This window comes from Arachis duranensis, chromosome 8 (genome assembly GCF_000817695.3).
Source record: "Arachis duranensis cultivar V14167 chromosome 8, aradu.V14167.gnm2.J7QH, whole genome shotgun sequence".
Taxonomy (NCBI): domain Eukaryota; kingdom Viridiplantae; phylum Streptophyta; class Magnoliopsida; order Fabales; family Fabaceae; genus Arachis; species Arachis duranensis.
The window spans coordinates 1397914-1421313 of NC_029779.3; the positions used below are offsets into that span (position 1 = coordinate 1397914).

Below are 23400 nucleotides of genomic sequence, written 5' to 3' on the forward strand. Positions count from 1 at the left end.
TTCGTTCCAACAAAAGATAATTTACTATCAATATCATCAATTTCAGATGGGATCTAAAAACATCGTAACATCCGTGTCCATAAATAATACATGTCAGATTTTTTGCAACAAAATTTCAAGAGGTATATGTCCATGAGTAAACATTCAGTTCATAGCCCATGATTAGTGTACTGTCGTGTTGCAATTTTCTCTTGGTTTGTTTTGGGCCTTCTAGCCTCCAACGTAGCCCAAATATAAATAATTCTGAAAGTGACGAGTGGGGATTCCCACGTGGAATATGCAGAACCACACGGAGGCGATTATCCCATCCACACAAAGTGAGGCTTCCGCTTAAACCACCAGATTTTGGGAAATCTATCTACTCTGCTCTCAACAGTCAACTGGATATTTTTTTTTTATTTTTATTTCCAGAGATGAGAAGCACTAGAACGAAGTGCAATGCGCAACAGTGTCGCCTGACTAGTAATTAGTAATTACAGACATTTATCACACTAATCAATCACTAAGCCAGAGGGGGTGCGGTGGACTGGATTGGAATGGAAATGGTTATGTGGCAACAAGAACAAGCAATGCTAACCACATAGGCCATTCGATTAACTAACGCCAATCAATTATCCTTCATTTATTCCTTTATTCCAAAAGTCCAATTTGGAAAAACAAGGAAGAGCCGAACATGGCATTCCTACACTTCATCCCTTCACCTTCTTCTTCGTCAAACAACCCCTCCTTAAACCCCAACGCACCACTCTCTTCATTCCGTTACTGCAACAACCCTAACTTCCCACCAAAACCGCACCACCTCCATGTCGCCAACCGCCGCCGCCGCAAACTCCTCTCTCTTCTCCGCTGCTCTGCCTCCTCCTTCTCCGAGAAGCACCACACCAACTCCCCCAAGTCCGACGACGTCGTCGAGCTCCCACTCTTCCCTCTCCCACTCGTCCTATTCCCCGGTGCCATCCTCCCTCTTCAGATCTTCGAGTTCCGCTACCGCATCATGATGCACACTCTCCTCCACACCGATCTCCGCTTCGGAGTTATCTACACGGACGCCGTCTCCGGCACCGCCGAAGTCGGCTGCGTCGGCGAGGTCATAAAGCACGAGCGCCTCGTCGATGACCAAGCCCTATTTGGTGGCGGAGGTGACGTGGCTGGAGGACAGGCCTTCGTCGGCGTCGGAGGACCTTGACCTGGAGGGGCTTGCCGGCGAGGTGGAGACTTACATGAAGGACGTAATTCGATTGTCGAATCGGTTGGGCGGGAAGCCTGAGAAGGAGGTTGGGGATTTGAGAAGGAACCTGTTTCCGACGCCGTTTTCGTTCTTCGTTGGGAGCACCTTCGAGGGCGCACCCAGAGAGCAGCAGGCTTTGCTGGAATTGGAGGACACGGCGGCGAGGTTGAAGAGGGAGAAGGAGACACTGAGGAACACACTCAACTACCTCACTGCTGCTTCTGCGGTCAAAGATGTCTTCCCTTCTTCTTCCTCTTCCTCTTGAGATCGCATAGTCTTAAACAAGTTAGTTCTTTAGTTAAACAAGGAGTGTGATTAATTATAGTTAGAATATTCTCTTTCTCTCCTTATATATATTGGCTGCAAAGGGCAAAACGCCAAGCTATTATTGCATATGTTCTGTTTTGCTCTGAAACCAACACCACCATGAACCTATTGGAAAAATCTGTAAATTTTTTTTGGTTATATTTTTCCTTTCCTTTATATCCTTAACCATTCTGCCTTAGAGTTGTTTTGATTTTGTGATGCATGTTAAACAGAATAATAAATACAATTATTGTATTTGTATGAACCAAAGGAGGAGGAAAATCAATGAGACGTATGATATAAAACTACACTAGTTCTTCTTGTTTGTAATTAAGACATGCTAACAATAGTGTTAAATAACAAGAAACTAATACTTGAAACCATAATGGGATTTCATCACAGGCAAGAGTTATTAAATCAATTTAGCAACTGTACAGCTACAGGCTAATGGGATTATCTTTACCATCCGGTTAATTTTGAATCAGCTATCTGGCGTTAATATTGCTATCTGAAACTGACAGCATTAGATTATCTTTTAGAGTAGTTTGCTGCTGATGTATATAGCCAAATAGGACTACTGCTTGTTAGCAACTGCCACATCAGTTACTATATTATAGGTGACTCTGGTAGTAGCAATCTGTCATGTTAGCTTGTAACAAGTCTCGAAAACAATGTTGATTGTTGAAATATGCGAAGGAAATAACTGCTATTGGCAATTTTCATAATCTTTTTGGTTACATTGCTTCATGGATTCATCATTGATTTTAGTTGTTTATCAAACACATAATCCCCGTATGTATGCCGATATAAATGTTCTTCCTGGTTAACCTTGTATGACTTCTTGCAAACATTATTGGCTACTGAGTGTTGTTGCAAAGTTGCTAAAAGTCTAAGGATGGTTTTAAGGTTATTGTTTGCGTTATAGTTGAATACCCTCTGTAATAGTTGACCTTAAATAAATGAAATGATAATTCTTAAATCCTTCATGTTAATTTCTGTGATTGAGCTGTATTAGTAATAATGCTCTTCGCTTTGCAATCTCTTCACCCATATGCTCAATGGATTACTTATTTAATTATTTTAATATATTTGCTTCAGAGATTTTAGTCACAGCACATTTGGCAAAGGCCAAAACAAATAGGGACAAAGGGAGTAAGATGAAAGATCAATTACATAAAGAATTTTTTTTGTTAGGAAACAAATCATTAAGTTAACAACTAACTATTAACGATATTAGCATGATTTGTTTGGAAGAAAAGGTTATTAACGGCTTTGCCGTCCAGCGAGAGTAAATTTTGGCAATCAACAGAAGTCTAGAACATACAGAATTTTGGCAACTTGCATTTAGTTTACTGTATGAGTTATGACATATTACCAATTAAAAGGGATTGTAAGGGCAAGTATAATGTCTTATACTCACAAGAATTACCTCCCTGCATGTATTTTCACCAAGACGAAGAACAATTGCTTTAATTTATCCAAGTTGTTCTTATATGGTAAGAGCTCCGAGGTATATCTCGTCTTAGAGGGAATCGAGTTTGTCTCTTATACTTCGGCAAGAAAAATAACACCAAGGGTAGATACCTGCAAAAGATAATTCTACGCTCAAGTTAGTATGAGAAGTATATCAGAATAGTAAAATTAGGAGATAAAAAATAATTTATATAGAGATTAAATTATAATTACATTGATGTTATGACCATTTGATAATTTAGTCATGATAATCATTAAACTTGTCACTTACAAACTCAAAATTAAAGCAAATAAAACCAAGTCATTCTCATCATGTATAACGGATTAAGCTGAGTTATAGCTTGTATAACGGATCACAAGTAATTATGCCTAAAATCCAATTCACACAGTCTAAAGGTGTTAAACTATGGAAGGAAGCAGTGGAAGCTAGGTATTCCACTTCCCCTAGAGTGAATGGCGTTTCTGGCGTAGGGAAGCCCGCGATAACCTTCCAACTAGAACTCAGCTTAATGAAAAGGGGCCGAATGGCTAACCAAGAGAAGATAGCCCCAGCAACTTGGGAAGCAAGTTATTCAGATATCTTTTCATTTTCGGAATTGACATAAAAGAATATAATAGGCTAATAAAACTGAAGGCTCCAAACATACGATGATGTACTTACTACTTTATCCAGTATTACATTCAGATTGGGAAAGCAATAGCTATATCCATATCATCCATTTGTAAAATAATTGTGTTTCCTTCCAAGCCCTAAAAATCTGCTACATAGTATAACAATAATGACTCCTTAGATACAAACAAGATAGGAACTAAAATGACTTAATGATACAAATGGATGACATAGAACATTAACCCTTAACCAGAGCTCCAACCTCTTGACCTACGGATAGAGTCTTTGTTCTCATATGCCATCGTTGTTGTCCCATTCGAAACTCTCTGGAAGCATACAGACAGTTAGTAAGCATAAATCAAAATTTGCAGCCAAGAAAACATAATAATCAACTAACATGATTGATCTTAAAACTTGTTAATAGCATAACTTAGATATGATTAGAGCATGAGAGTTTGCACAAGAGTGGTAGTATAGTAGGTAACAAATAAGAGCAGTTCATACAAACCTTAAGACATTGAGCGTTTCTTATATCACAAATAGGATAATCCTGAGGGCAACAATGGCTATTGTCCTTACAGCACACAGCAGAGTCTAACCCACAGCATTTGTATGATAAGCACAACCCAAGAACACGCCATGAGCAGCAACAGGTTTCCGCTGCTGGACAGTAAGTAAACAGATTACATTTTGTAGGACCTGGTGGTGGCGGAGGAGGAGGATTAGGCGTCGTCTTAGTTGGATACGAAGCTAGCATGTTGATGCCGCATATCCCTTGAGAACCGTTGTTTCGCACCATGTGTATGTAACCATTCATTCCCCATGATGTTCCCCACGAGTTCTTAACAATCCAATAATCTACTCCGTTCTCTGAACCATACCCTACAATCAACACTGCATGATCCAAAGCAGTTGAACATGGTCCGGTGAAGATACCCTATTGCAGAAAACAAAAAAATGATCAACATTTAATTACACAATTTTTAACAAAACAAAATTATACATTGTTGAGCAACAAGACCAACCTGAGAGTATAACTGAAAAGCCCTAGCACTGCCACATATGCCTACACTTACAGGCTGGGTTGCAACAGCCTCTAGGAGCTTCTTCTCATTACTTGGGAGCACATCAGTATAACCATCAATTGTAACAACACGCCTCTTCATCTATTCATCAATATCAATTGAAAGAAAAAAAATAGTTGCTACGTAATTCACAATCACAACTTTGAGAGGCTACCAAGCACAATCAACAGTTCAACATTTAAGCGAGTAAATACCTTGTTCTTGTTGCAAGCGGCATCATGAGCAAGGAATGGATAATCGCTCTCAGTGTCGATTCCGTGGTTATCAATCACAAATTGATAAGCATAGTCCATGAGACCACCTTCACAGCCGCTGTTGTATTTTTTATCACAATCAACCAGTTCTTGTTCAGAAAGGCTTTCAAGGGTCCCTGTCACAATCTTATTTATACCTTCAATAGCTCCTGTTGCAGAGAACGCCCAACAAGCCCCTACATAATAGTAATATATACTCATCACTCAATCTCTCAAACATATATATAAGTCTGCATAGTACTAAAAGAGAGCGGGGGAAAAGCTTTTCCTTTCCCCCAAAAGCTGTAAATTTTATTCCTTTGGAATAAAGCAAAACTAAAAGGACAAGTCTTTGTTTGATGGTGATAGTGAAGATTGATTCAAAAGCTAGTGAATCCACAGGAAAGCATGAATTGAAAGAAAAATGAGGTAGTGTACCGCAGCTTCCTTGGTTTTTGACGGGAGTAACCGCCCCTTCATTTCTCCAATCAATTGAAGAAGGAACCTGACGGAGGATATTATTGTCATTGTCATTGTGATAGCGGGGCTGGTGATCTTGACGATTCTTGAATCTGAGGAAGGAAGAGGAAAGAGCGCCAAGATGAGAGGCCTTGAGTTCTTGGTGGGTAAGATCGGCGAAGGCGTTGAGGGAGAGGGTATAAGGGGAATTAGCCATCTGGTTGTGACGCTGGACATAGTCATAGTTGTCCAGGAAAACCTTGAGGCGGTAGCTTCTCTCTTCGTCGGAGGAGTATGTCTTGCCGTGGTGGTCACACCAGCTCCGGAATAGTTGGGAAGTGTCGGGGGAAGAAGCAGAGACGAGAGTGACGAAGAAGAACATAAGAAGAAGGGAGAAGATGTGCGAAGCCATGGTTTCACGAAAAAATAGGGGCAAAAGGACCATAGGCATATTATAAGCCTGCTTCTTAACTCTGACCTGACCTTTGTAAACCAATCACAAAAATGAGAAATGAATGAAAGATCCACTCTCAGTCCAGCAACTTCCCCAAATTCAAGTTTTTTCTTCCACCGTTCGATGTCCCAGACAAACAATCACCCAATCCAATTTTATAGAATTTTAACCATTTATTAATTTTTGAGAAAAGGAAAAAGAAACCAAGTATGCTTAGTTGCTTATTATAAGTTAGGGTAAAAAATTTGTTCGATCCTATTTTTTTTCGTGAAATATAGCATATTTTAATTATTTTTAAATTTTAGTTAGGTCTTTATCTATTAAAAAAAATAGATAGTTCAATTGTATTAGCGGTTTATAAATACATGTCTGCTATACATATAAGTTTTTTTGACTTACAAGTTATACAAGTTGTCCAAACTCAACAAAAATGACGCACACCCACACTCTCCATACTCGAACATAAAAATCACGCGCGTTATTCAACCATTTCACTTTTTCAAAGCACACTCATAATGAAAAACTCTTCATCTTCTTCCTCAATCAATACACAAACCCTCGAGATTCAAGCCATGTTCAAAACAAAAAAAAAGGCTCTGAAGAAACCGTCCAAGTCGTCGCAAAAAGTAGAAGAAATCAAGAAGGAAATATTCAAATCTCCATAAAAAAAACACCAAAAAGAAGGAACAAACAGCATTCAAGGTACTGTTTCGTTTTTCTTCTAGGTTTTTCACATTTCTGTTTCTGATTTCGAAATTGAAGTACTATATCGTGGTATTTTTCTCTCTGTTTCACTGTTCTTGGTTTAGATCTCATATTACTGTTCTAATGAAACTGTTCAAGTCGTTTACGCTATTTTATGTAGTTCTAGTGAAATGATATTTGGGTGTATACATATAAACTCTATTTTGTGAATGTTTGGATATCTTTTAAGTAGGTTTGTATACATATAAAATGTGTATGGAGCATTTCTGGGTTTATATATCAGTATGAAATGTGACTGGTGCTTCTAGTGGCATTTTGAACTTAAATATCATTCTGAACTCGTTTAATTTATGATTTTACTTGTTTGGTTGAGTTGAATATGATTTTGAATTCATTTAATTTCGTTTAATTGTAAAAATAAAATATGTATAGGACTAGATTTGGGTGTTTGTGGCTGGTATTTGGGTGCACGTGACTGGTTTTTAGGTGTATAACTCTGGTATTTATGTGCCTTTTTTATCTATTGACAGTATTTTTTTTCTTGCAGTAAAAATGATAACTAAAAATCAAGGTGAAAAAAAATACAACATAAGTGAATATATACATATCTTATAATAAGTTAATTTTTCCTAATACAAATATAGATTATTTAAATGATTCTAATTTTGCTTTGTTTACAGCAAATCAAAGATTTGAAGTGTGTCACCAGACTACTGAGCGAAAAATTTGAAAAGATGATCGAACCGAAGAAAGTGATTGTTCGTGAATTAGGATTTGGGGGACTCGTGCACATCCCGCCAATGAATGTGTCTCACAAACTATTAAAGTAGTTGGCTAACTCCTTTAAATTGGAAAAAAATATACTCGAAACAAGCTATGGTTCCTTTAAGGTTAAACCCAAAACAATTGGGGATGTCCTTGACCTCAATGTATCAGGTAACAGATTACAGATGTATGTGAGTGATATTTGAGTGCACATGAGTGATACTTGGGTGCATGTGAGTGATATTTGGATGCATATGAATAATATTTGGGTGCATTTCAAGTGATAAATTATTTTCTATTTTGTAGGAGATCTATTTCCTGATCAAGTGAGTTATAAGAATCTCTCTGAAGAGAACTAACTCATTTTTAGAAGGTTCTAGGATAAGACTCTAAAGCAGCTGACCGATGAGATGATGAGTATTAATGTTGAAAGTGAACAAGATCGACTGATGTTTAAGAGGATTTTCATCCTCTATATTCAGATGACGTTCTTGTTGCCAAGTACAATAACCAAAGTATCTCCCGTGCAGATAGCTCCAATTTTTGAGATGGAAAAAATAACAGAGGGCAACTAGGGAGCCCATGTGCTGAATTTTATCATTAAAGGCATAACGAATTACCGTCTAAAAAAGAAAAAAGCAATCGACGGGTGCCTTTATGTCTTGATGATAATCTATTTCCATCTCACAAAAAAAAGGAGAAAAATGAGAGGAAAAAGCTGCAGTGCCATGGATTAGCAACTGGAACAGAGAGCAGTTGGTTACAAGAATTAGAGTAGAGATAGATGGCCATATGGTAAGAAAACAGAATACCTTCTCTAATTTATATGTGTTTTATTTATGTAGAAGCTGTAAACTAATATTTCTACTGTTTCAGGACATCGTCAAGATGGCAGAAATAAAAAAAATTGAAAGAAATGAAAGAAAAAGAAAAGAAAGAAGAAAAGAGAAAAAAAAGAAACCAAGTTCTTTCTCTAAGAATGATTCATCAGAAACTGATGTTGATGTTTCCTCTGAGTCTGAGTCAGAAGAAGACTCAGAGGAACCTACAAAGAAACAACCCAAAAGGGGAGCCAAAAAGTAAGTAATATTTTTGGGTGCATTTTGTCAATTTTAGGGTGTTTTTCCCTAATAATTGTTTGCTTTCCAAAATGAAATCTAGAAAGAGGAAGCAGATTTTAGAGGATTTTGTCAAAAGTGAATCCACTGATGAGTAAGATTCTGAAATTATCATCACTTTCTTTTCTGTTTCTATCAAAATTTAATGTATTAACACAGGGTTTCTCATTTAATTTCAGGAGTGAAAAATCCTTGCCAGTTAAAAAATAAAAAATAAGCAAAAAAAATTCACACTGCGGCCGAAAAGTATGAACTGCCTTCAACGGTATCTCATCATCAATATTGTTGTATTCGTCTGATTCATAATTTTTTTATTTTCAGGACGCAATCCACAAAAAGAAAGCACGTAATTGAGGATTCGTCTTCAGAAGAAGAAAATCATTCCTAGGATGGGTAAGATACTTTCTAAACCTATCTTAAACTATGTAATCAAAACTATATTTTGTTAACATGTACTTTTAAATGTACTGTCAGAACTGAAATTGAAACTGAAACAATAGATGGATTTTTAAGACAACATCAACAAGGATATGTTGAATTTGGGTGCATATTACCTTTTTTGAGGTGTTTTGGTTGCTGATTATTTATCTTCCGTTAATTGATAGAATTTTGATATCCTGAATAGTATTATTTACTGAATGATATTTATTCTGTAATTAGAATGTCATAGGTGAGCTTAGCAACCGAGACTGATCCTTTGTTTCAAGGACAAACGGAGCAAAGCAGTGTAAACAAACATTTGGATTTCATGTAATTTCTTTTTCTTATACCATTTTTTAAATTCTTTTTTTACCCTATTCTTCTAATTCTGTATATATTTTTTTAGAAGAAAGAGCCCTTTAAAGTTTTATTCAAGAAAAAATGGCAAGGAAAAAAAACAAATCTGCAAGTATGTAAGTTCTAAAAAAAAAAGCATTTCATGGTGCATTTGGTTATTATTTGGGTGCATTGTTATCTTATTTGGGTGTATTTCAGGTTCAGTCGGGGAAGAAGAATCGTTGAGTGACCCAGCTCAACAACAGATCATCGTTTTTCGACCATCCTCTCAATCGTTTGATATGTAAGTTTCATAACTAAATTTCAACCCTCTAATCTATTTTAAAAGGGTTTTCTTAACATTTAATTTTTGTCTTGTTTAGAGTTTCAATTCAACTATGCCTGCCTTCATCCCAGGCAACATCAGAAAACCCTGTGCCACCATTTGAACCATCCCCACCAACAGAGAGGTATTTGGGTGCATTTCGTTATTGTTTGGGTATATTGTTATCTTATTTGGGTATATATCCTGAAAATTGAGCTAAAATTGATTTTTTTATAATCTGATTCATTTTCTTTAATCCCACAGCCCTCCAGAACCCTAAAAATTTGATAAAAGCACACCAACAATACCACCAGCTCCATCTAAAATGTAAGTTCATCAAAATAGAAATTTATTTTCGATATCATTCATTTATTCTTATTCCTATAGTACGATATATGACAACAGGCAGGGATCCAGCCCCTGAAATGACTGCTGCTGCACTATTGATGATGGCCAGGACAGCGTCCTATGTACCTAAAGGATTACCATTGCAATCATTCATCCTTGGCTTGACTGATTCAAGCCAAAAAGAAACACAGATCCAAGAGGGTGTTGGGCAAGCAGAAGCTCAGGTGGTAAAAAGTCCAGAAACCACAATACTATAGAAGAATTAGATGTACTAGTGGAAAAGATTGCAAAGAGTGGAGAAAAGAAAACACCAGAATTCCCAGAAGGTAAAACTCCGCCAACTGAAAAGCAAATCGTGGGCCAGATTTTTGACAAATTTGAAACTCTTGTGAGGAAAAATTTAATGTCGACCGAAATGAAAGAAAAATGCTACTTCTGGGCAACACGTATCAGGACATACACAGACGACAATACTGATGAGTATGATTTACTTTGCACACTGAACGTGCAACAACCGTTGGTGCTGTCAAGAGTCAACTTTGCATCCTTAAAAGCTACTTCATATATTGAAGCTGACGTAAGATTAGAACAAGATTAATGATTATGTTATGACATGTGACTGCAATATTGATTGATGTAATTAATTTGGCTATTTTATTTTTCTAGATTGTCACGGTCATGCGCCTGATTCTCAACCAACAGAATATTAAAAGATTCCAAGAAGAAATTTACTGTCTCCCACCTAATATTGTGGTAAGGTGTAATATATTAAAATTTGGGTGCATTTTGTTATCTTTTGGGTGCGTTAAAAGATTTCTTTGGGTGTTTCACAAATGCTGCAGAACATAGCGATTGGAAATCATCCAAATGGGGAGTTCTTACAGTCAAAATCCAAAAAGCCATTTAATGTTGAAGACTACCCAATTTTTATACCCTTTTTGGACCGGAAAAATTAGTATCACATCCATATGTAAGTTTTTATTTCCAAAACTTCTTATCACAATTCTTTGGTTATCTATAAATTAAACTAAAACACTATTCAATGTGGAGATGTTTCAGATTTTTGCACCTGTTTGCTATTCAAATCATTAGTGAATATGGGTGGCTGATGTAAGAAAGAAAAAATTTTATATACTTTACCCCTATCACAAGACGTGTCTCTCCAAAGGCAGAATGAAGCTAAATAAATTTATTGTAAGTTGGTTATGTTTTTTGCGTTTTGAAATTTGGGTGCATTTCAATTCAAAGTAAGGTGTATATTGTTATTCTTTAGGTTTATTGATTTATTAGACTTATTCTGTCTTATATTCGGCTTTGTTTTTTGTTTTTAAGGGTATGTGATTTCGAGAATTAGGGTATATGCTGAGGGTACCTCTCAAGAGAAAAGATTGTGAAATTGAGCCTCCTTACATTGACATTTCAGACCAAAAAACAAAGTACAATTCTTTCACTCTGAAAATTTGTATTTTTAATTGCTGTCCTATTTTAATTTGCTAAATTATTTTTGGTTTTCAGTTATGATTGTGCTATTTATGTCATGAAATAGCTTGAAATAATCGAGGCTCAAAATGTTAAAAAGGGGAAGTATGAGTGGGACAATTAGACTCAGATAATTATATTTAAAACTATATAACTCTCTATTACTTTTCTAAATTAACAGATTTAATTCAAATAATATTCATTCAAACTGTAGGCGGAGGTCGACCACTTCAGTATTGAATTTGCTTCCTGAATTTCTTTTTATGACATGAATCGTGATAGAGATGTAGCGATCAAGGGAAGTGAAACAATAAGATTGTCGAAGCCATCTAAAGCTTTGTTAAGCCCATATTGTCAAGTAGATTCTTATGATATTGAAAGTGACAATGATTGACTTTAGTTTTATGTAGTTTTGAAATACTTTGAATACTTGTAAATTGTGTGAATATATAATTCATTTGTAGGGTGTTGCTACGGTGTAGAATGGCAAATTTTTCTACATGTATAGAAGCCACTTGTCAAGTAGAAGAATGTGCACGTAACACTAGGGACAAAAGATGCTGAGCAATGGGACCCACACCTGCGTTGGAATTTGTGCTTGCAGGAGACAAGGACTGTGTTTTTGCAGTGAGTTTAGTTAGGTAAGAATTGGTGTTTATATAATAATCAAAATGTCATTATATTAATTATTATCAGTGTCATGGTTGGGCTCATTGGCTTATGATTGTGAACGTGGGCATTTGATAATGCAATTTTTGGATGAAATATTTTCGTTGTATGCAGCATAAATACAAAAACACGTTATGCATGGGTTTTAAAAAGAGGGCTCTTGTAGTTGATTTAGAGAAGCTAACATTGAAGTGATTTTTTTGTTGTAATGATTGAGGAATGATGGTCACGTAAAGCCAAAAAAAAATTAGAATGGAATAAAAAATGAACCAACATAAATACCTTGTCAGAAAAATAAAAAAAATAACATTGGCATAAATATTATTTATATTTGAAATTATTCCTTTTAGGAAAATTGAAAGAAAATAAGTGTTTGTAACGTAATTATGAACATTTTGAAATTAAAAATTAGTATTAAGAGAATATTTTAATGGAAGTGACGTGTCGATTCCTCATGAATCCATTTTCTCGCCAAATTGTATGTACTATTTTTTTTTCTAAGTTTATTTTATAAAAATATTTTTATTATAATTATACTATAATTAACATATAAGTAATAATGCATAATTATACTAATTTAAAAAATATCTCTATTATAGTTATACAAAATTAATATTTAATACATTATTTAACTAATTATCAATCGAATATATTTTTAACCATTTTAATAATAATAATAATAATAATAATAATAATAATAATATGACATTATTATTATTATATTGTGAGTGAATGGGCTGCTAGGGCTACTATTGATTTTGAGTAAAGGAGATAATAGGATTTTTTTTCCTCCTAAGTTAAATTTGTTTCAAAAGATGTGGGTTTATTTGTTTTTATGGGCCTCCTATTAAGCCTAATTTAGGGAAGAGATTTAATTTTTCTCACAGTCACAATTTATGCTCTTCCAACAAAAAAATTTGCATAAAAAATTATTTTTTAATTTTAGTTATTAGTGCTTTGTCACATCTTTCATTAACGCTTGATCACAAAAACATGTGGGGCCAAGTTTTTTTTAAATCACAGCTTTTTACAGTTTTCATAAAGTTGCTCCTCAACACACATTTCTATATTGTCCAACTGCCCTATTTCTATACATGGCACGTGGTTTCTATACATATAGAAGGAATAACATATCTACACACTAACAAAATCCTCATTTAGATTATAAAATTTGTTTGCATAAATAAACTGTCTGTGTTGTATTCAAAAACTGTAAATTACAGGTACATAAAAAATAAAAGAAAATAATACCAAACCAACTAATACACCTAATTACTTTAATTATGCACCTAAATATAACCCGTATACACTCAAATATGTACCCTAAATCCCTAAACCCTAAACCCTTCAACCCTAAATCCTAAACCCTAAACCCCTAAATCCTAAATCATAAACTCTAAACCCTAAATCCTAAAACACTAAACCCTAAAACTCTAAACCACTAAACCCTTAAACCCTAAACCCTAAACCCTAAACCCTAAACCCTAAACCTTAATTATGCACCCAAATATAACCCGTATAAACCCAAATATATATCCTAAATACCTAAACACCTAAACCCTAAACCTTAAACCTTAAACCCTAAACCCAAAACCCTAAACCCAAAATCCTAAATCCTAAATCCTAAAACCTAAACCCTAAACCTTAAACCCTATACCCTAAATCTTAATTAAGCACCCAAATATAACCTGTATAAACCCAACTATATATCCTAAATACCTAAACCCCTAAACCCTAAACCCTAAAACCTAAACCCTAAACCCTAAATCCTAAACCCTTAAACCCTTAAACCCTAAACCATAAATCCTAAACCCTAAAACCCTAACCATAAAAACTAAACAAAACAATAATTTGTAACATAAACAGCAACATCTGAAAATATATAAATGTAAAATGTCAAACACAAGAAAATTCAAAAAAATACCCAAAAAACTGAGCTTTACACCCATACTCTATAACTATACACCCAAAAAACTATCCGCTGCTGCTGGTTCGCTGAACTGATAATTCATAACATGTCCGTGATATTGGTTAGAATTTTGACGCACCACTGATGCAGCATCAAAGGGTTTAACTGAAAATAATAAACTCACATATTAGCAAAACTATTAACAAGAAAATTAAACTCAATCACCACATATTTAAAGAACATCACTTTTACCTTGTTTAAAGCTTTCGTTTTCTTCTTTTTTGAGGCATTTGCAATCTGTTTGTCCAACTTTGAACCTAGCCTATTTTTTGGATGTCGTCTTGTTCGAACCCTTGGAGGGCTTTGAAGCTCGTTAACGGATTCCAAGTTGGCATCTTCGTGAGATAAAGAACATGTCCCATTCCTTTTGGCTTTCAGTTCTTCCATCGCAACCATGACTTTATCATAGGTACGATGCAGAATGGCAGTTAGCTCCTCCAATTCTGATGCAAATTCGTAAATATTTTGCGAACGAAACACCAATTCGTCAAACCCCTTACTTCTTGGCTCCAACAGTGGCTCGTCGTGACTGCTCTTGATGTGTGTGTATCGCCTCTTTACCTTCTTGCTCCATCGTTCCAATATATATCTCAGTGGCACTTGGGTTACTCATTCAAAGCTTAAAACACTTAGTACGTGACGGCACAATATCCCTCTTGACTCGAATAATAAACATTGGCATTTCACTTGGGCTGCTACTGAGTCGTAAGTAACCACAAACTTATTGAATATTGAGCTGAAAACTTGTTCTCCAACTTCGTATACTGAATAGCCTAGAGCGGAGTTCGTTAATCTTGTGATGCAATTCACCTTCTCTCTGAATTGTACTTGGACTTCCCTAAACTTTTGGTGAGTGTACACATGTTGAAACTGAGCTTCAATAGAGGATTTCGTTACACACGGTATGACTGTGTGAAAATCTGCAGCATCCGATTCTCTCTCTGTTTGTTCCCTGCTTCTGAGGCAAATATCGTATTGTTTGACAAATTGGATAAGCGAGTTGTTTCGAGTAATGAACTTATTAAAAAAATGAATGCATGCTCTCGCTCCTTTGTGTGCATCTCATCCCGGCCCAGAAGTGGTAATCCAGATAAATTGGAATCCATATATGACGGTCTTTATAAAGATCTGCAAAATACACCCAAATCAGACTATAATGCACCCAAAAATATGCAATTTGCATCTTTGCTGCAGATTTTAAACGTCATTACCTGAAAGCCACTTGTTGTCCCCAAGACCATACTTCAACAGAAAATCATCCCAAATCTTATCAAATGATTCTTTGGTATGAGAGTTCCAAACAACTTGGCTCATTTTTTGTTGGATTTCTGTATGTCCATTGTATCCATTTAATTTACTTGGAATCTTCTTTATGATGTGCCAAATATACCAACGGTGAATTATTGTGGGCATACAAGCCTCGATAGCCCTTTGCATCGATGCACATTGATCGGTGAGTATTCCTTTCGGAGCATTTCCTCCCATGCAACGAAGCCAACATTAAAATAACCATTTGAATGATTCAATATCTTCATTTTTCATCAAAGCACATCCAAGAAGTGTTGACTGACCGTGGTGATTCACCCCAACAAAAGAACCACAAACCAGATTATACCTGAAACAGATTACCGCAAAACAGAATTATAATCAACAAAATGCACCCAAATAATGATTCTATGCACCCAAAAAATGCCAATATACACCTCTGCAGCAGATTCATAAAACAACATAAATTCAGCATGATAAACCAGAACACCATGTTACCTGTTTGTATTGTAGGTGGTGTCAAATAAAATAACATCTCCAAAATACTCAAAGGCAACTATGCTCCTTGCATCTACCCAAAAAGCAAGCTTAATGGACTGATCGTCCTTGAGTTCGAGCTCGAAAAAGAAATTCTGATTCTTCTCTTTCATTCTTAATAAGTATTTTCTGAATTCTTTTGCATCCTTTTGTTCCAAAACATTCCGCACTTCTCTAGTGATGTAATTCTTCACGTCTTTTTCAATAAAATTTAACTCGCGGTGACCCTCGGCTGTTGCAACAAATGATTGAAAAGTTTTGCTAGGTCTGATACCAGCTTCCTCGTTATTCTCTATTGTACGACGCACGGACATGCTTAGTTCCCTGTGCTGTTGGAGCATCTGTACTTGATCTGGACAGCAAGGATGTGAATGATGCAACACGACCTTCGAAATGATCCAAATACCAACATCCTTCAATACGTGTATATAAATTATTGTAGGACAATTTAAACCAGCTGAGGGATTTGTCTTTTCGGTCGGAGATATTTTTTATTTTCATTTTCCCTCTCTAGTACATGTAATCAATTGATTCATAATTTCGTTTTCCTTCTTATTTGTACACCAAACTCTTGTAGAAAAACTTGCAACCTTTGAATAATCCCTGTAGAATTTTGCAGCATCATCAAGGGTTTTAAAAGTCATTCCAACATTGGGGACAAACTGGTCATCAACTGCACAGAAGGTATGCAAAAATAAACTATATTAAAATAGAAACTAAAACATTTCAACAAAAATAATAAACTGTAGATGCACCCAAAATTTCCTTAAATGCACCCAAATATTACTGATCTACACCCGAATATCTGATATAAAATGAACAAAATGATTTTAATTCTAAGGAGAACTAGTGCATTAGATTCAATTCAAATAAGGAAGAACAAACAGCAAATATCACAGGCAAGGTTCACATGTTATTCAGCTACACAATCAAAAAACTACTAATCAGATTCAAATTCAAATTCAATTACTAACTAAAACTAAATCACACCTCAGAAATTTCATTGGATTTAGTTTCAAAATCTACTTCGCTCTGGTTCACCTGAGAATCTGAAGTTGAATCATCCATTATCTTCAAACGCAAAATGAGACAAAAATCTGAAGTACGTAAGGCAGAGAGAAACACAGGTAAAACACGAAGGAGAAGGCACTGAGAAACGCTCGAAAGAGGTCGAAGAGTGAAGGGAAGGAAATGCAGAAGAAATCGGAAAAAGGAAACGAAATCCTTTTGAAAAAGAAAGTTATATATTTGCGCGTTGATTGATTGAAAAATCTGTTAAGCAGGCGCGTGAACCATACGTCCAAAGAGAAGCGCGTTTTAGGGATAAGAGATATTGAGGACTTGTAAGACTTATATAGGAAAAAGACTTGTATGTGGAGATTTTCTGTTTTATAAATAATTATTTATCTAACATGTCATGTTGAGTCTGATACGTTAATTGAGTGACAGATGTTAACCCTAAATAATTATAAGCACTAAAAATTTTTCTATGCAAAAAAATAATAATAATAAAAAATTCTCATTTTCTTCTTTTTTTCCTCTTCTTCTTCTTTCTCTTCGGCCAGTTAAAATTATTTCCATCACCATCATCATCGAGCTTCACCATCACCATTATCACTGCCGCACTACCATCACCAAACAACCTCTCTTTTTTTCTTCCTATTCCTCTCTTATCCTTCATCTTCTTCTCTTTTCTTTGTAAGACCGCAAATTTTTAAAAATTAAAATCATAAGTTATTTACGATTTATTATATTTTTTAAGATTTTATTTTTTAAAAAATATTTTATTAAAAGTAATTAAATCAAATTTATGATATTTTGAGTTTAAAATTTATTTTGGACTCATATAAATTTCATAATAATTAGGTATTTTCTAATATTTAAAATTTAAGAGTAGTAAATTGAAAACAATGAAGATTTGATTTAATTTGAATAATTGAGATTTAGGATTTAATACTTTAATTTTATGAACTAAAAGAAAATTAATTAGATTATCTCTAATTTTAAATTAGAGTACTTATTTAAAACTAATTAGCAAGTTGATAAAAAATAATATTTTTAAAATAATTATATTGGAATATATTTGGTTTTTAATTACTATTTTATCTTCAAATTTTATCAAAATTTTTACATTACCCTTATCCTTTCTCCTAACCTAACCCTAATTCCCAGATTAACACACACACACACTCCCTCACATATTTTTCAGCCACCACACACACACTAACCGAAGGAGAAAAAAAGACAGAATCGGAGAAAGGGGGAGCGGAGGAGGAAGGAAGAAGATAAGAGGAAAAGAGAAAGGTGGTATCAGTGGAAGTCACTGCCACCGCCGTTGCCGTGCTTGAGAAGAGCCAGTGGAGTGAGAGAGAGTGTGATGCACACGAGAAGGATAGATAGATAGATAGATAGATAGAGGGAGAGAGAGAGAGAGAGAAGAAGAAGAAGAAGAAGATGTCTCAGGGGATAAGAAGGAAGGGGCATTTCTGTCGCCGCCAAGTCGCAACGCCGCCGTTGCCGTCAGAGTCATCACCGATTGGAGTTCTTGCTGTTGCCGTCGAGACACTCACCATCGCAGTAGAGGAGTGACTGTCGACAAAGAGAAAAGGCATTGCGGTTGGAGCTAGATGCTTCTGTAATCGTCGAGCCACTTTATTGTTGTTGCGGCTACAGGCATGAATATCGAATAGAGAGAAAGAGATGTGGTGAAGGGAGAGGAGCTCTTTTCGTCACCATCGGCACTGAGCTGCTATGTCACCGTTGGGGAAGAGCTCGTTGGAAAGCTACTGCCGTCCTACCCGACCGTGCTCTATCTTCTATTCTTCCTTCACTGGAGCTTTCCGTCGCTGCCCTTGCCCTTTGAAAACACCGTAGGAATTGCTTTTCACCTCTCTCAATTCTGTTTCACCACCGTTCTAGCCTGGTGAGTAGTTGCTTGTTCTGTTTTGTTTCTACCACGGTTTTACCACTGCCATTGATAATGCTGGCGTTGCTCTACCTTTAGCCGTTGCTGTCGCATGCATGATGCGTCAGCATCATAAGTATCTTTTCTTCATGATTTGCATGGTGATTTGTGGATTTTCTAGAGGAATTAGGTGCTTGATGCCTTAACCGATGTTATTTTGAGATTTTGTGGTCTTTTGATCATTTCAGGTAGTATTTGATGAAGATTTGGCATAATTCATGAAAAAGAAAAGCAAGAGAAGTTGCCCTTGCCACTGTGACACTAAATGCCACATCACCGGCGTTTAGCGCTGAACCTTAAAACCTAACCATTCCTCTCCGCCACTGTGGCGCTAAACGCCACTCTCCCGGCGTTTAGCGCCGAACCAAGACTCCAAGCCATTTGCTCTCGAGACAATTGGTGCTAAATGCCACACCACCGACGTTTAGCGCCGCTTGAAAAAGCCTTGCAATGCCTTTCAGGAAGGGTGACCCTAAACGCCACCAACCCAACGTTTAGCGCCGGCAGCGCATCAAAGAGTGGTCCCCACGTCCGTCATACAATCAACACGAAAGTTATTATATTTGATTTAAATTCAAATAGAAAATAAAAAAAGATATGATTAGGTTTTAATTTCTAAATTAATTACTATTGGAACTATAAAAGGAGGAGAGATTTGTGCTGCGGGGACTCTCTCTTTTTTCCACTTTTACAAAGTTTTTACTTTTTACACTATTAGAATTTTTGCTACACCATGAGCAACTAAACATCCATTGTTAAGGTTAGGAGCTCTATTTATTTTGATAGATTAATACTATTGTTCTTTTATTTTGATTAATGCACTGATTGTTATTTAAGTTAAGTTTTGTTCTTCATCTTAAGGATTAGAGTGTATTGGAAAATATCTATTCTCTGAATTAATTTCCTCTGAATATTGAAAAATTTAAAATCATTGGGATTAGGCTAGAAACTATTTTCTCATAATTCTTCAATTATCCAGAATTAATTTGATACGTGAAATATAATCAGATTTCTTTTGGATTCTTAAGAATTGTGTGGCTTATATACCAGAGATTGTACTTTACCTTTTAGCATAATTGATTGATCAAGGAATTGACGGTTGATTAGGTTAGAAAAAGTTGAATTACCAAGGAATTGGAGTTCAATTACCTAGTGTTTGCCGTGAATTGTATCTTTGCATAATCAAGTAGATGAATTTGAATGTTAATTCGAAAATCTAAATACCTCTCTCATATTATCTTCTCACACAATTACTGTTTGATTTACTTAATTCACTGTTTTATGCTTTTTGCTATTGAAACTCTAAATTTTGATTGTCTGACTAGAATAATCAATCGATTATTGCTTGCTTAATCCGTTAATCCTCGTGAAAATGATAAATCACTCCCATGGTGTTACTTGATACAATCCAGTGCACTTGACGGTAGTTTGTGGTTTGAAAACCCGCATCAAGATTTTGGCATCGATGCCGGAGATTGATAGTGATTAACAACTACTCGTTGATTGATTACCTAGATTAGACTTTTTCTTTTTTGCTTAATTTTCACTAATTACCTTTTATTTTATTTTCTTTTATTTTGTTTGCCTCACTGGGAATTCTCTTCATTCTGACGTAGCGAATCCCAATTTATCTTTTTTTCCGTGTTTATGCAGGAAAACAGGGAAAAATAACCTCTTCTTGACTATGATCTCGAGATTGGAAGAACTTTTAGGAGACAAAGGCAACAAGCTAGAGCTCAGAGAATTGCAGAAGGTCCTAGGGATGAATCTGAAGAGGAAATTGAAGTCAGAATGGCAGAGAATAATGATCATCTTGTTGTCAACAATCCTAACAATGCTCCGCCAGTAAGAAGAACTCTGGTGTCGTACATCAACCCTAATCATGGGAATTGCGTGGGAAGCATTGTGTCACTGGTTGTGAATGCCAATAATTTTGAGCTGAAATCTCAACTGATTACCTTGGTTCAGCAAAATTGCTAGTTTAGTGGGAGTCCTCAAGAAGACCCCAACTTGTTCATCTCCAATTTTCTGAGAATCTATGATACAGTCAAGACCAATAGAGTTCATGCTGATATTTACTGGTTGTTGCTTTTTACGTTTGCTATGAGAGACCGGGCTAGTCAGTGGCTCGAGACACAACCCAAGGAAAGTATTGTAACTTGGGAGGATTTGGTCAGTAAGTTCTTAACCAAATTCTTCCCGCCTTAAAGGTTGAAAAAGCTGAGGACAGATATTCAAACCTTCAGACAGTTAGATGGCGAGTTTCTTTATAAAGCTTTGGAGAGTTACAAGGCTTTGGTGAGAAAGTGCCCTCCGAAAATGTTCTCAGATTGGGTATAGTTACAGATTTTTTATGATGGAATAACTCCAGCTTTAAGATTCTCATTGGATAGCTCTACAAGAGGATCTCTACACATGAGAAAGACCACTGATGAGGCCATGAAATTAATTGAGATGTTGTCCAACAATCAGTATCTATATAAGAGAACAATGAGGAAGGGAGTCATGGAATTGGATGTCTTGGATACCATTCTAGTTTAGAACAACATCATGTCTCAACAACTAAATGCCCTCACTGAACAATTAGGGAGAATGAAAGTCTCAGCTATAAACACTCAAGAAGCTTGTTATGACATGAGTGGTAGAATCCCTCAAGGTGAGAATTTTGATTATGGACAATTTTCTTCGGAACAGGTTATTTATATGGAAAATTCTTCAAGACCGTCTAACAATGATCCCTATTCTAAGACCTACAATCTGGGCTGGAGAAATCACCCCAATTTTGGCTAAAAAATCAAGATCAGAGGTAACCCAACTTTAATAACAACAACTCCCACCATAACCACTTAAATAACCAATACCAACCTCCTCAACCATCAAATCCACCCCAAATTGGAGAGAGCTCTATGTGATCTTAGAGCTAGCATCAATTTAATGCCATTATCTTTGATAAGGAAGCTCCAAATTGAGGAGGTAAAACCAACTAGAAATTTTCTACAACTTGCTAACGATTTTGTGATATTGGATATGGAAAAAGATATTAATGCTTCTATTATTTTGGGAAGACTTTTTCTGGAAACTGGGAGAGTCTTGATTAACATGCAAAAGGGCGAGTTAACTCTGAGAGTCAATGAGGAACAGATTGTTCTTAATGTGCTTGAAGCCTTGTAGCATCCCAATAATTCTGAAAATTAATCTGATTGAGCTATTGGTGTTCAAGAAGTTTTGGAAGCAGAAGAGATTAACAGTTCTTTGGAACCACATGTGCCTACTAAGAAAGAAGGGCCACCAAAACTTGATCTGAAGCCCCTACGTCCTTCTCTCAAGTATGCCTTTTTGGGAGAAAAAGACTCTTATCTAGTGATTATAAGCTCCTCTCTGAGCAGCTGTGAAGAGGAAGCATTGCTACAAGTACTAAGAGACCACAAAACAGTTCTTGGTTGGACTATTTTTAAAAGGGATAAGCCCAGCCATATGTATGTACAAAATCTTACTTGAGAAATATTTTAAACATGCGGTGCAACCACAAAGACGGCTTAATCTGGCTATGAAAGAGGTGGTCCAAAAAGAGGTTCTGAAGCTATAGGAAGCATAGATCATTTACCTAATTTCTAATAGCTCTTGGGTAAGTCTTGTGCAAGTTATTCCTAATTAAGAAGGGAGGAGTTATAGTGGTTACAAATGAGAAGAATGAGCTGATTTTTACAAAACCCGTCATCGGTTGGAGAATGTGCATTGACTATAGGAAGCTCAACACCACTACTAGGAAATACCACTTCTCCCTGCCCTTCATTGATTAGATGCTTAAGAGGTTACCTGGATATGTATTTTATTATTTTCTGGATGGATATTCAAGATATAATCAAATTGTAGTGGACCTTTAAGATCAGGAGAAAACGGCTTTTACTTGTCCTTTTGGTGTGTTTGCTTACCGCTGGATGTCGTTTAGATTATGCAATGTCCCAACAACTTTTCAAAGGTGTATGCTTTCTATATTTTCTAACATAGTTGAAATATTTATTGAGATATTTATGGATAATTTTTCTGTATTTGGTAATTCTTTTGATACTTGCCTGCGACATCTATCCTTAGTCTTGAAACAGTGCCAAGAGACAAACCCTACTTTAAACTGGGAAAAATTTCATTTCATGGTGACTGAAGGTATTGTTCTTGGGCACCGTATTTCAAGCAAAGGAATAGAGGTTGATAAAGTCAAGGCGGAGGTAATTGAGAAATTAATGCCACGTGCCAATGTGAAGCCAATTAGGACTTTTCTAAGCCATGCTGGTTTTTACAGAAGGTTTATAAAGGATTTTTTAAAATTTGCTAAACCTTTAAGTGTAACGACCCAATTTTTAGTACGTCGTGATCATATTGAAAATCAAGCGTCACTAACTTGCTTTCCTAAAAATTAACTAAGTATTTATTATTAAGCCTATAATTGTATTAGTGTGAGATCGATTTTTTTGAAAAAACTAATAATTAAATAAGTGCGATAAAATAACACAAATATCAGAGATGGAAATAATATACATCATACATATATATATATACACTGCCATACATGTCATAACTTAGCATACAACCTATCACATTCTGTTACTATATACATAACCAACACTCCGAGACCTGGTCCATACAGGAATCTCC

General features: G+C 35.8%; 2 protein-coding genes across 10 annotated transcripts; one reads left to right on the forward strand and one right to left on the reverse strand.

Moving 5' to 3' along the window:
• The first annotated feature begins 149 nt into the window (after nucleotides 1–149).
• LOC107460021 (uncharacterized) lies at nucleotides 150–1720 on the forward strand. Its single transcript, XM_016078336.3, is given in 2 exon segments — nucleotides 150–1116; nucleotides 1118–1720. Coding segments are annotated over 2 exon segments (819 nt in total). The 5' UTR covers nucleotides 150–673; the 3' UTR covers nucleotides 1494–1720.
• A 1135-nt stretch (nucleotides 1721–2855) lies between these two features.
• Nucleotides 2856–5971, reverse strand: LOC107460019 (cysteine proteinase COT44). 9 transcript variants are annotated; one of them, XR_001586398.3, is made up of 7 exons: nucleotides 5374–5971; nucleotides 4897–5132; nucleotides 4643–4783; nucleotides 4126–4554; nucleotides 3880–3943; nucleotides 3669–3765; nucleotides 2856–3118 (listed from the first exon to the last, which is right to left on the reverse strand). XR_001586398.3 is itself a non-coding variant. In XM_016078332.3 (6 exons), the coding sequence occupies exons 1-6, from the start codon at nucleotides 5843–5845 to the stop codon at nucleotides 3057–3059; spliced, it is 1404 nt and encodes a 467-aa protein (XP_015933818.1). In that variant the 5' UTR covers nucleotides 5846–5971; the 3' UTR covers nucleotides 2856–3056. The 9 variants fall into 9 exon arrangements, 4 of the variants coding, with proteins under 4 accessions (XP_015933818.1, XP_015933820.1, XP_020984137.1 ...); XR_002366383.2 differs by having other exon boundaries at nucleotides 2856–3133; XR_002366381.2 differs by having other exon boundaries at nucleotides 3669–3768.
• Between the last annotated feature and the right edge of the window lie 17429 nt (nucleotides 5972–23400).

Bases quoted from the DNA above. Each gene is read 5' to 3' on its own strand.
- LOC107460019 (XM_016078332.3), bottom strand. From the start codon at position 5,845: ATGCCTATGGTCCTTTTGCCCCTATTTTTTCGTGAAACCATGGCTTCG. The intron at 5,133-5,373 runs GTACACTACCTC...ACTATTATGTAG, and splicing joins CAAAAACCAAGGAAGCTGCG to GGGCTTGTTGGGCGTTCTCT. The intron at 4,555-4,642 runs GTTGGTCTTGTT...TTTCTGCAATAG, and splicing joins CTTTTCAGTTATACTCTCAG to GGTATCTTCACCGGACCATG.